The 13,388-nt window shown below is 38.8% G+C and overlaps 3 protein-coding genes across 3 annotated transcripts; 1 reads left to right on the forward strand and 2 right to left on the reverse strand.

The window, feature by feature from the left end:
* Nucleotides 1-2,366: 2,366 nt before the first annotated feature.
* LOC134806739 (cyclin-H) lies at nt 2,367-4,060 on the reverse strand. The gene has a single exon (XM_063780063.1). It carries the CDS (start codon nt 3,961-3,963, stop codon nt 2,986-2,988), a length of 978 nt encoding a protein of 325 aa, XP_063636133.1. The 5' UTR covers nt 3,964-4,060; the 3' UTR covers nt 2,367-2,985.
* A 1,026-nt stretch (nt 4,061-5,086) lies between these two features.
* LOC134806749 (small ribosomal subunit protein mS26) lies at nt 5,087-6,399 on the forward strand. The gene is made up of 2 exons (XM_063780071.1): nt 5,087-5,661; nt 6,226-6,399. The coding sequence occupies exons 1-2, from the start codon at nt 5,194-5,196 to the stop codon at nt 6,394-6,396; spliced, it is 639 nt and encodes a 212-aa protein (XP_063636141.1). The 5' UTR covers nt 5,087-5,193; the 3' UTR covers nt 6,397-6,399.
* Nucleotides 6,400-7,463: 1,064 nt separating this feature from the next.
* LOC134794497 (DNA-directed RNA polymerase III subunit RPC4) lies at nt 7,464-12,875 on the reverse strand. Its single transcript, XM_063766311.1, has 9 exons — nt 12,646-12,875; nt 12,360-12,487; nt 12,003-12,121; nt 11,502-11,634; nt 10,968-11,060; nt 9,680-9,750; nt 8,649-8,741; nt 8,178-8,288; nt 7,464-7,770 (listed from the first exon to the last, which is right to left on the reverse strand). The coding sequence occupies exons 1-9, from the start codon at nt 12,810-12,812 to the stop codon at nt 7,612-7,614; spliced, it is 1,074 nt and encodes a 357-aa protein (XP_063622381.1). The 5' UTR covers nt 12,813-12,875; the 3' UTR covers nt 7,464-7,611.
* Nucleotides 12,876-13,388: the final 513 nt, after the last annotated feature.

The following is a 13,388-nucleotide window of genomic DNA, read 5'->3' on the forward strand; positions in this document are numbered from 1 at the left end:
TCCCTATATCTATAAACGAGAAATGCGTCATGTTCGCGGACGACTTCTCCATTCTACTGTCGTGTGAAAATATTACAAACCTAGACGAAAAAATGTATCTAATTATTAAAAAAATTATAGACTGGTTAAACGATCACAATTTAGAAATTAATTTCACTAAGACTAAATTAATGCAATTTAGGCCTCACCAAAAAATAGAACTTGACATAAACTTTTCTTACAATGGAATTAAATTAGAATGCGTTTCATCTTTTTCACTCCTTGGCATAACTATTGATACCCATATAAATTGGAAAGACCATGTACAAAAAATAAAAACAAAACTTAGCCAATTTATTTTTGCCTTCAGACAACTGAAAAAAACTACCAACCTACAAACCGCATTATCGGCGTATTACGCATTTGCACACGCATGGCTTAGCTACGGTGTGACCCTATGGGGGAATAGCACAGATGTATCTGAGCTATTTATCCTGCAGAAGGATTGTGTCCGGATACTGTCAAACATCAGACGTCCAGCGAGCTGCCAAATGCACTTTAGAAACCTTGGTATCCTTACCTTGCCTTGCATCTATATCCTAGAGTCGTGTAAATTTATTAAAAATCATCCTGAATTGTATACTAGAATCGGAGATGTGCCCCGTCGATTTGAATCCCGCCAAAAAAATAATCTTATACAAATAACATCAAAGCTAGCAATAGATAAAAACGGACCTTATCCCTCGTCAATAAGGATTTTTAATAACCTGCCGGATCACATAAAAAACGAGCAAAATCAAAATAAATTTCAAAAAGTGTTGAAACAATATCTAGTAGAAAGAGCCTATTACTCGGTCGACGAATACCTACAGAATAATAATAACTAATTACACAAATAATATTCCGGAGAAATACAGGCATCTCTCTATCTTTCGTTCCTACTCCTATTCTGTAAATGTAAATTAATGTAAATTGACATATAATAAAAATTATAATATTGTAACGAAACAACTAGTTAATAAGTGACATATATATTTTGTTAATGCATGATAAATTGATGGCGACTGTACTATATCATTATTCATATCTATATATATTTTATCTGTAAGTGAATTGCAGTGCCCTCTCAGGGTTGTGTTGAGACATAATTTATTAATAAGACCTACTGTACACACAAAGCAAGGAAATAAATGAAATGAAATTTTGTCTCACTCAGTGAGCAAAATGCGATTTTGCTCACTGGGTGATACAAAATGACTCAGTGAGCAAAATCGCATTTTGCTCACTGTTTTTAAGAAGCAAAGTACCCTTGTTCGAGCTGCTGAGGTGAAAAACATATTACGTGACAGCTACTTCCTAAATTGCAATAAGATTCAAAATGAACATATAATTTGCCACTTCTTGTGTGGTCTCTCTACGGTTACTGAGTGCCGGCGAGTCGAGCGCTAAAATAAGGCGCGTTATCGGAGAGCGCACCTACACTTGTTTTTTTTAGGCATTGGACTAGCCCGCCCTCAGGTGCCAATTAGCATTTATACAATCCTTTTTTTGCAAAAAAAAGACAAAGGATTAGCCGTTCGGGGCCAGCCACAAATGTAACGACCATATATACTTAGGGCTTGTGCACAAATCACGCGAAATTCGATAGGGGGGGTTGGGGTCACGAAAAAATCACGACAGATCACGTTTCACGTGTATTTTTCTACAGTGAAAGAAACTAAGAAAAAATATCTACCACATGAGTAGATACTTTTTGTCGGTTTCGATAAACATAAATCTTCACTCCACACTTCAAATTTCAAAATAGCGAGTCTATTTTACGAAATTTTGGAGCGCGTGAAAAAAAATACACGTGAGGTTATGTTGGGGAGGGGGGTACCTAGCCAAAAACCTCACCAAATATCACCAAGGGGGAGAGGGGGTCTCGCGTGATTTGTACACAACCCCTTAACTGAAAGTGACGATCGAAAACCCATTCAATTGTTTACCGTTAGGTATCTCGCACAAAAAGTTCGAACTTTTTCAATGTCACTTACAGCTTTTATGTCAACATATTATTGCAGGTACATAGTCACTTAGCCACAGCGGGGATTGAAAGCAATTGCCATTAAATTTAACCCCTAGTGCGAAACATCGTTCACTTCGTGCTTCAGACAGGAATCAAAATGAATCCTAATAAGGAAGTTTATTTAACGCACTAACCATATAAAGACCAAAAGCCTACTCAAATTCTCAACACATTTTGGTTTTATTTCGACATAACTCATATTGGTGTAAGTACTCCCATTTTCCCCGCCCTTTGAGACCGTACCATTCACGAGGCGGGGAGAGATCGGAATGATTGTATAGTTTTTTTTAGTTGGTAATTCTAATTAAAGAAAACAAACTTGGTTTTAAGTGTTTTATTGATAAAACCATTTTTCTTCTGTCATGTTACATACCGAAAATAAAATATAAAAGAATAAGTCAATTCTATTTAGGTATATCTAACTCTAGTAAATATAGTAATTCATGAAGGTTCACCTACTTCAACCTACGTTTATATTAGGACAATACAAACAATTCTGTGCCCCTAGTGAATAAGGATCAAGTCTCAGCAGCGTAGGTGTAAAAGGGTGTAAGTTCCACGTAACACTTAAGCCCTTTTACACCTAAGCTGTGTGAGCCTTGTATCCTTTTTCAGTAGGTCTACAGAATTATGCTTAAGAATTAGGCTGACCATCATGAATGAACATATTTCTATGCCGTTGAATATTACAGTGGCAACATACAGCTGACAAATAAACCTGCTTTGTCATTTATAACTTAGATTTTTATTCTTAAGACCTTTAACCTTTCGACCGCCAAAGACGTCAACTGACAGGCGTGGCTACAGCCCAATATCAACGTTCGTGCATTCCGACAAGGCTCATGATGACGCGCCGCACACGGTAGGCGTGGCGTTCAAAAGGTTAAAGATTTTTGTTCTGTATTATACAACAGCATACCAAAATAAAATTCTATAATCTAAGAAGCGGAGGGTGAAAGGACTTGTGTCACTCCACTTGTATCTAGGGACATCCTCGTGTGTCCGGTGTACACCAAATCATCTTCATCCAGCGCCTCCCGCATCCGTCTCTTGTATATCTCACTGTCCGGATTGTTCTCTTCATTCCGACACCTGTCCAGCTTCTTGTCAATGATTCGCACGCGCTCCCGAGCTGGACTTTCCACCATTTTCACCATAGACCTTATTTTACGTACAGCTTCAATCAGGATAGCCAACTTATCTGGACCAGCATCTCGGAAAAGCATGTCTGTAACGTAACTGTCCAAGTTTTCTTGCTCCTTAGAGGCTGCGTGGAGTACTGCTGCTAATGCTATCTGAGACGGTGCATATAATAAACAAGCGTCAGTCAAAAACACTTTTTCTAAAAATTCATCAATACCGCTGCGAAGGCGCTCTGGATTAGCAAGGCTGCACCTTGTTTTAATGTCAATCAAGAACCCTTCCACTGGTCTGAACGGATTGTGTATGGTTAAATGATAGTTTAACTGCTGCATCAATAACAGTTCATTGTTTAAGATAATGTCTGATGCTTTATCCCTATCTCCTTTAATATTAGCCACAAATTGTCCGATAGAAACATTGAATTCTTCAACTTTGCACGATAAATACACGCAAGTGGCCAGGATTTCCTTAGGGTGGTAGTCCATCGCGGAATTGTAGAGGTAGAAACGTTTGAAGTAGTGGAATGCAGTGCCGACAACGCCTTTGGGCATTGGCGGGCTGAATCTTTTGCAGAACTCTTTCAGGTGCAACTCATACTGCCTAAGAAGCAGTCTTTCTTCTTCTGGGGACAGGAACACGTTGTACCGCTGGTATTCGTCTACATGGGCCCCGTGCTTTGCGATGAACTCCAAATTGTGCTTCTCCCGCAATTGTGCAAGCTCGTTCTCATCGTTGAACGTCCAAAATTTCCTTTGGGAACTCGTGGAAAACATTTTTATGTTAAATATTTGTCTTAAAACTAGTGAAGACAGTCAATATTTATATTTTAACGGCCAACAAGAGAAGCAAAGAAGAAACGCTTTCCTCGTATTTTTTTATGGAAGTGATGTGACAGCTGACTGACAAGACGAACTTTTTTGAGTGCGTTCGAATACAATACATATAGAAAGATTGGAGTTAGACCAAGAAAAGTCTGCAGCAATTTTGATAGCCCACGCAGTGTCAGTGTTATTTATACGTCTTAATTTTATAGAAGTTTGACGTTTAAAATAACACTTGCACTGCGTGGGCTATCAAAATCTCTGCAGACTTTTCTTGGTCTAACTTCTAAATGCTTTTAAAACACCAATTCTTTTTATTAATGTCACAGAGAAATCCTTGCTGATATTGTAATAGTTTTCACAACTTTTTTGGCCTTAAGCGGTATCCAGACGGGATGATCAAATCGACCGATTTTATCAGAAATGAAATTGGCGTCAATCTCCAATTTAATCACCAATTTTAGATTTATGGTGATATTAGAGCCCTCTAAATTGAAAAAATGCCCCAGAACGAAAATACTGGCGTCACAAATTGGTACTGTTGCGTCCGCACCTCATTTTATCGGTAATATCGGTCATTATCGGCGGTTGAATTCGGCGAGCCAAATTGGCGTTTGCGTCCGCACGTCCTAATTCGATCGAGCAATTTAATCAGATTGGCAAAAAATTTACTAAACACTGATTTAAACTTTCACGATTATTAAACATTATCAAACTCACACATCATTCACTAAACACTGATTTAAACTTTCACGATTATTAAACATTATCAAACTCGCGCGGCTAGAAGATGTTGATGTCAACTTGAGCCAGTCTTCTCCGAGACCACGAGGACAACGCCGTCCTCGAAACGTCGGAGGTAAATTTTAAAACTTAAATACGCGATTAAGTCCCGAGTGCAGTTTGATAAAAAAATTACTAGCCTGGATACGCTTTAAACAAGTGAACAAGCTTCACAAACTTGATTTATTTTTTAGGAGGTTCCGTAAATTGTATAACGTTTCAAGAGGGTTCCGTCAACAGAACAGGGTTAAGTTAGCTTATCTGTGTATCCCCCATGAACTGTCAAAAGTGTCAAATGTAGATTCGATTCTGTAGAGGAAGTTAGGTTATGTTATGAGATTGTTGTAGTGAAATAGAAAAGAAGAATAAAGTATACCTTTGGAAACCAACAGATTTAAAATGCTTCCCCACAATTCTCTTTTAAAACGTACACTTCCTGTAGTGGTTCAATGCGCAGGTGCTCACCGAAAACCCCGCTGGCTTCCTGTCGCAAAAAGCAAAATTTACCGAATCCCAAAGCACCCAGAATTATCAGAGGAGGAACGTATAGAGTTGCTACGAATCAACAACAATTATCACACACAAATGCGGGCTATACGGCGTTTTTATCATGAAGAAATGATTAAAGAGAAGTCCACATTAGAGAGTGCTAGTTCAGAGATGTCTATCAAAGTGGAGGCTGAGGAATGGGAGCGGTGCATCAAGGTGAACGAGGAGTGGAACGCGAAGGTAGCCGCGGAGCGCGAGGAGCGCCGCAAGCAGCAGCTGGCGGAGCGGGAAGAGTACATCCTGTCCCGAATGCAGAAAAAAGACGAGTTGATGAGGCAACGCATTGAAAAGGCGTCGCAGGAGATTAGAAAACAGAAGGTAATCATTCAGGATATATTAAATACTAACTTTAACAGAAAAGTTATACATTCTTTCCCAATATTGACTCTTAGGTGAAAGTAAGTCGATATAAACTATGATTAGACAGTGTATGCCCAAACCACATTAGCTTTGGTGCATTGGGCATGACTCCTCATCCATTTAGGTGAACAATAGATTAAGAAGATGACCATATTATTTATTTATGAGTCAAACTTTTCATCATCATCATCATCATTTCAGCCTATATACGTCCCACTGCTGGGCACAGGCCTGCACAGGCCTCCTCTCACGTGCGAGAGGGCTTGGGCTATAGTCCCCACGCTAGCCCAATGCGGATTGGGGACTTCACATACACCTTTGAATTTCTTCGCAGATGTTTGCAGGTTTCCTCACGATGTTTTCCTTCACCAAAAAGCTAGTGGTAAATATCAAATGATATTTCGTACATAAGTTTCCAAAAACTCAGACGAGCCAGGATTTGAACTTTTCATTTTTAAATATCAATGTTGAATTAAATAAGTGTAACAAACACAAATTCTAATCAACATACATCTTTTCCAGGAACTAAGTGCCACATTCATCACCCCAGAGACCCTGGACGAGGCCATCGAGAGAGCCCTGGCCAACCCTATTGACTACAACTTTGCCATCGACCCGCAGGGCAACCAGATACCCGGCAGAGAAACACCAGTGCCTACCAAGGAAAAAGCAAAAGCTGCTAGTACATCATAATAATGATCTTGTGTTCATTAATTCTTCAAATACCTATTTATATTGCAAAGTTAAAACAGTACTATTTTAGTGGAGACAAGTTCAAAATGCATTATTTTATCTTTTGCAAGTAATGTAATGTAATGGATGAATTTTATGAGATACATTGAGGTCATTCTCACATACACTAAAGACTTCAACAACCTGAATGTGTTGTGGAAAGCAGTTGAAACACTGTGACAATGAGCATTTAAATTCTGTGAAAAAATTCTTGAAGTGCATCCAGATCTAGTAAATGGACAAGTGTGCATGCATGTTTGCTGTAGATTATGCAAGTCTTGCCAGAGTGGCGTTAGAAATCGGAAGCAAACATGCTTGGCCCTGGACGCACCCTTAGGTTGGCAAGTATTTCCTATATTATCAACAATGCTCCAACATTAACACATTCAGCACCAAGAACCTGACACTGTTTGTAGCGACTACGCGCTCCATACAGCGAAGACGTGGCTACGAGCGTAACCCGTAGCACTTAGTGGCAATGAATGTGTTAATGTAATGAAAGTACCTTCTGCTTTGAAACCCCTTTTCTACATGTATTCCAAATATATTTTGAAACTAATCTGACATAAAATAGTTAACTGGTTACAAACATTAGGTTAAAGGAGTTAATAAAATATGTAAATAATAACTTAACATTTGTTTTATTATTCATACAAAAGTATCACTTACAACAACACTTAATTATATTTACATAGATAAACATGCTGTTTAACATTTATATTTACAGAATTTCTTTTTTCCCATAAAATGGACTCACAAGTTTAGTGACAATTTGTCAAAAATTTGTCTTGCTTTCTTTAAATAGTCAATGTAAAATAGCTATTCCATTTACATTACATGTAAAAAAATGCAAGTCTCGCAACACACTCGATACACATACATATAGGTAAATATATCTATAAGTAAGGTAAACTGTATGTGATTGCCAATTAAGTCATTCCATTTAATTTATATAGATTCATCATCATCAGAGCGACATCTGTTCGCCACGGGCACATTACACCTGCCAGGCCTGTGGACGGGTGTGCCGTTCCCGTATTGGCTTACACAGCCATCAAAAACGTTGTCGCCCTACCTGACACAGTTTATATAGTCTGTAATAGACTTTAAGGCCAATGTATGTTTTTTTAGCCACCTTATATGTAACACTATTTATGGTATAATTGTATTTGAACACTAGACAGGCATATCTTGGAACATGGCTTCCCAATCCGGCGTGAGATTGAGTTTGTGTTGTAGGGGTCCCAAAGAGATCATGTTCGCGGAGCGCGAGGAGTCGTCTGCGGCCACGGACACTGCTTCTTGGTAGAAGGCTGCCTTTGTACCGGTGCTGACCTGCAAATTATATTAAATGAGCTAAATGCTGCAAGCAGAGGCAACAGTATAGGAAATTTGTGAGTCGAAGCGTAAGAGAGAAGTAAGGTGAAGAGAGATGGGAATGATTCCTTAACTCACGCATAGATGGGAACAGAATAGACACATACAGACAAACATGACATACACAGATAGATGTTAATAGTTAAATTCCCAGTATAGGAAATTTGTGAGTTGAAGCGTAAGAGAGAAGTAAGGTGAAGAGAGATGGGAATGATTCCTTAACTCACGCATAGATGGGAACAGAATAGACACATACAGACAAACATGACATACAGAGATAGATGGGAATACTTAAATTCCAACTGTGACTGTGGGAACAAATGGGAATGAAACTATAGGTAGGTATACAATAACTTGTAACTAACCTCAAAAATGGTGTCCCCGAGAGCGAGCGTGACGCGGCCGGACGCGTGCACTCGTAGCTTGCCGATGCGGCCCTCCTCCAGGTCACTCAGGCGACACCTGCCCTCGGTCGGCTACAATAACAAGATATATTAAATTACCCCTTCACAGGTAAACATAAGTGCATGCTAGTAGAGGCTTGACCATTCATCTGTGCCCGCAAGTCAGTGTGACGAAGACTTTACAGGCAACGACCGCTTTACACAAAATCTACGAGTTGAGTTTATGGTAAAAATAATACACGTATACTCTGGCACACCCACTTTGTCAGTAGAATGGGCGGCATTTAAAAAAAAATTAGGCGTCGAGGGTTGATTTGAATTTCGCGCCTTTTTCTACAACTTTGTCTGTAGTTTCTACTCTTTGGGTGTGGCAGAGCATAGTGTTCATCATGAATAACCGCGTGAAAGAATAGAGACGGTAAACGAGCTCACCGGCCCTTCTTCCTTGTTGTCCCCCGCGGAGCCCGAGGTGGAGGGCTCCGGCTCGCCGCCGCCGCTGCCGCGCCCCGGCAGAGAGTCGGGTAACTGAGGGAAAGATATGGCTTCATTCATAAACGCGTTACTGGCCTGAATTACCTATAAATCGTTTGTCTTTATCTGTAATTTTGAGTTATGTATTTGTAAGAAAGGGAGACATAATTTAACTAAATCAGGCCCGTAAAGTTTTATGAATAAGGGGGTTATTCTTTTAGTTTTAAGTCACTTCGCGCAACTTGTTTCGGAGTCTTGGTTCTAAGCAAAGATAGCCTAACTAGGTGGGTTGGATCCCTACGCTACGAGCATATAGCGAACTGCGCGCCGAGCGGCAGTCCACGGTGCGCTGTTAACTAACATTTAAACGATATCTTGGCTATTACAGTTAGACCAAGCTAAGTTGGCAGTGATTTTGGTAGCCCAGACTGTGCAAGTGTTATTTTAAGCGTGACCTCTATGAAATTATGACGTTTAAATAACAGTTGCACAGTCTGGGCTATCAAAATCGCTGCCAACTTAGCTTGGTCTAACTCTATTTAGTTATCCAATATGCATGAAATTGTACAGGAGGATATGTAGTTCAGATAAATACAAATTTAAGTTGGAATAGGTCATGAGAACGATAGGCTTGGAGGTTATAGAATTAGAGGAACAAATATTTATTTCAAATCAAATCAAATGTAAATCGAATGTTACCAAATTAATCAAAACAAAACCTTAAATTATACATTAATAAAATATGTCTACAATTAATCCAAATAAAACGTAACCTACACTAAGCCTAACCAACCCTGCATCGTACCTGGCTAAAAGGTCCCCATAATGCCTGCAGCATTCCCCCGCTGAGCTGCTATGGAGACCTGTTGAATTTATTAAGACAATCCAGAGCGAGGATCACCACCAATCGCCGGCCAATTTCCCCAAAAAGTCGGGATTATACAATACACATCTCATTTTCATATTAAAAATAAAAGGTCAAAGCTAAATACCTGCAACAATATGAGCGTCGGTTGGTCATTCTTGAGCAGGTTGACCACGATCGGGGCGGGCACCGTCGCTACTGAAAATACGTTATTCTTATGAAACTCGAACTAGGAATGAGAAACTAGGTTCTAATAATTAGAAGCCCCCTTTATTCGCTACGTTAATAATAAAAATGTAGCTTTCCTTCAGAGCCGTCTCCTTAGGCCTCATGTGCATAAAGACATTTCCATCAGAAAGGGCTTATCCACATGGACTATAAGGACCTTTTCTGATAGATAGAAAGATAGAACCTTTGGTTGGTATTCCAGCTCTCCAATTTCTTGGTCCAATGTGCATTTCGACTCACTCTCTGACCAAAATGTGAGACGCAAATACACATTATAAAGATGGAATACCACCCTTATGGACATGAAGCATAAGGTCCCTTTTCGAATGGCTAGCCACAAATTATAACTAAGGAACGCGTCTATTACAATTACCGTTGCATCGAACTGCGTGTCAAGAACGAATGAAGAATGTTTAAAGTTAAATATCTTAGTTTGAACAACCTTAGTTTGAAATGGTAGCTAATATTGAGCAATTTTACGGTACGTTTAATCTAAATTTGTAAAAGAACCACCATAATAGGTATTTGAGGTAGATTCCCGCGCAGTGGTAAATGTAATACATGAAAGTAAGCAACTTATAAAACCAGGTTCCGAATACACAATGTAATGCATCGAAGGCCCCCTCTATTCCTATATGTTATTTTATTCTGCATCTGTTATAGCCGTTCCTGTCAGCCGACGCCATGTTGGATCCGGCCCTCCTAGGAACTGCAACGTTACGACCTACCGTTTAACTGAGAAGTAGGCAAATGCGCAAACTGGGTAGGGTTGATACAAGAACCAAATTATTCTCATCACGAAAAAAATAACGATTTTACAGAACTCGCTTGGTTAATTAATAACTTACTTACTTACTAACGGTGACGCAACGACCCAAAGTGAGTCCTGTGCCCTGTTTATCAAAAGCTTGTAACTTGTAATACAAGCGGAAGTCCCTTTCTAACAAAAGCTGTCAAAAAGGGACTTCCACTTGTATTACAAGTTACAAGCTTTTGATAAACAGGGTACTGGTCTCCAACACCACATTACGCCACCATGCCTCTCGATCTTGCGATAGTTCTCGCCAGTCGCCATGGCCGAGTTTGATCATTTAATTACATCTAATTAATAAAAAAAATATTAGTTGTACTTTTCCTCGCCCTGGTATACGCATTTACCCTAAGAAACCTCAGTCCGGCGGCCTAAATAGGGTTCTTACTGGTGCTCTCCGCGTCCTCGCCAGGCTCCGCCTTCACGACCACCTCCTGTTTTACCTGCACCGGCTTTGGGCGGTCCAATGCTATAAATATTCACGGTTAGGTTTAGATATGCCTAGGCGAGGGTTTGCAATCCGAATATTCCGATATTAAAAATATTCGAATATCCGCCAATAAATAATATTCGAATATCCGCAAATAATAATTTTCGAATTATAAAACTCAAAATATCCGAATAAACAGATATTTTAGATAACACAGAAATAACCTTTTTAACCCAACCAATTTCAAATGATTACTATAATAGCTTACATAATGTTATCTTAAAAACCTAGGGGTTGAACTATGAAACTAATGAAATAAACACATAGAAGTTTAATTATAAAATCTGATTAAGTACAACACCTAGCATTGATAATTCAGGCAGGATGTGCTGAACAAAATTCTGTTATTACATCTTTAATGTACCACATTCAAAGAAATAAATAAATGATTGATTGATTGATAATTTTTTTTATTCTTACCTCCGGTATCCATGGGCAGCTTGATGGGACCATCTTTTTCAGAAACCAGTTTGAAGTCCTCGTATTCCTCATCCTCGGGGCTGTCATGGCCCATGACTCTTCTTATTTTCTGGTCTTCCAGGTCTTTGTCAACCTGAAGGCTTACATTGGTTAAGAGATATATAGAATTTTTACTTTTTACTATACTATTTGATAATAAAATTGTTCTAATAAAGAAAAAGAGAGCAAGGCCTCTAGTGCCTAGGGCTTGGAATCTTCTGCATTTGCGGCAAGATTGGAGGCCTTGGTCACTTTTCTTTCATATATGATATCTATTTCAGTTTATAATTTATATAGTAGTGTTTATACTTAAAAGAACACACATCAAAGTATTTTCATAAAATAATTTGATATGTTTCCTAATAAAGTTGTTGTTATTTTTTTTTAATATTCTACTTAAAGTATGAATAAATAAATATGATTAATTCATAATAAAGTACTAAAGCTAGCAATGATACATACTTTGACAAAGTCTCTGACTCTAATGGTAGGTTTCTGAAGAGTAGCAGCGGGTGTGCCTCCACCATCCCGGTTGCCATAAGACCCGAAGCGTCCGGGCTGCCTCTCCACTGCCCCCAGTCCTGATTAGATTTAAAACAAATTTTGTTTAAATATATTCAACAACGTGATCATTTAACTGTAAAAAAAAAAGTTTATATTATGCTAACATATGGAATTGAAACAGAATTGAAGAATTATATGCTCTTAATAACCCTTTCCGCACACACACGTTGTGTGTGCGGTAATCAGACATACTACCTGTTCCTTTACATGCTACATCTAGGTAAATAAGGGTAATAATAATAGTAATAGTAATACCTTCAGAGAAGACCCCAGAAGATTTGATAACATTTGGTCCATTTTTAATGTTCCTGTTTTTATCGTTTTTACGGTCCCTCTTGCCTTTGTCGTCTCTTTTGTGGTCTCTAGCTGCGTTTAAGTTCGGTCTGTAAACATTCGAAACATTTAATCACACACAAACATTTGGTTCACAATAAAATGTTCATGTACACGCACAGTACCTACTTATTACGAACATATACACAAGTCTGTACGTTATGGACTCTTGAACACGTGTTATTTTATTAAAGTATTAACCACTTACCCCTTGTTTTTGTTCCTAGCCACGTTTAAATTCGGTGTGAACACTTTTTTGTTAGGTTTTACTCCGCCCAAGGTAAGGTCTCGGGTTGGTTTTAACGACGCCAGCCTCTGCTGCGGATCTGGAGCTAAGCCGTTTGATGTTGAAGACTTTTCTCCGTCATTAGACATTTTTGTAATTAAATAAATTAAAACTAAATATTTTTGAATCCAGCATGCACTAATGTTTAGAAAATGTATGTAGCTGTCACTGTCAAGTGTACCGTGTACCGCATAGAAGGTAGCATCCTATAGAAGTGGTATACGCGTGCCTCCGTGAGGGACAAAACATACGCAATGCGACAATATTAAAAACACGTTTTAACATTCCTGACAATATACCAAAAACAATCTACGTAATTCGGGCGGGTTATTTGTTGCCCACCATAAACCATACTAAATTTATGGTGGGGAACAAACAAAACGTGAGACTGTGACAAGGACAAGCTATTGCTTTATATTACCGCTTTCTCTGCTACTGCTACTGAAAGTTCCATAAGTGCATCTCATTTAGTCATTTGGCCCCTCCCCTGTTTCATCTCTATTAGAGATGCACCGGTGCATCTCTAGTCTTATGTATCTTTCAGTAGGAGTTGCAGCGAAAGCACTATTATTGTTTGTCCTTGTCACAGTCTCACTTTTTTTTTATTCCCCACCATACATTAGTATGGGTTATGGTGGGCAACAAATAAATTCGACCAATCATAG

This window comes from Cydia splendana, chromosome 1 (genome assembly GCF_910591565.1).
Source record: "Cydia splendana chromosome 1, ilCydSple1.2, whole genome shotgun sequence".
Taxonomy (NCBI): Eukaryota; Metazoa; Arthropoda; class Insecta; order Lepidoptera; family Tortricidae; genus Cydia; species Cydia splendana.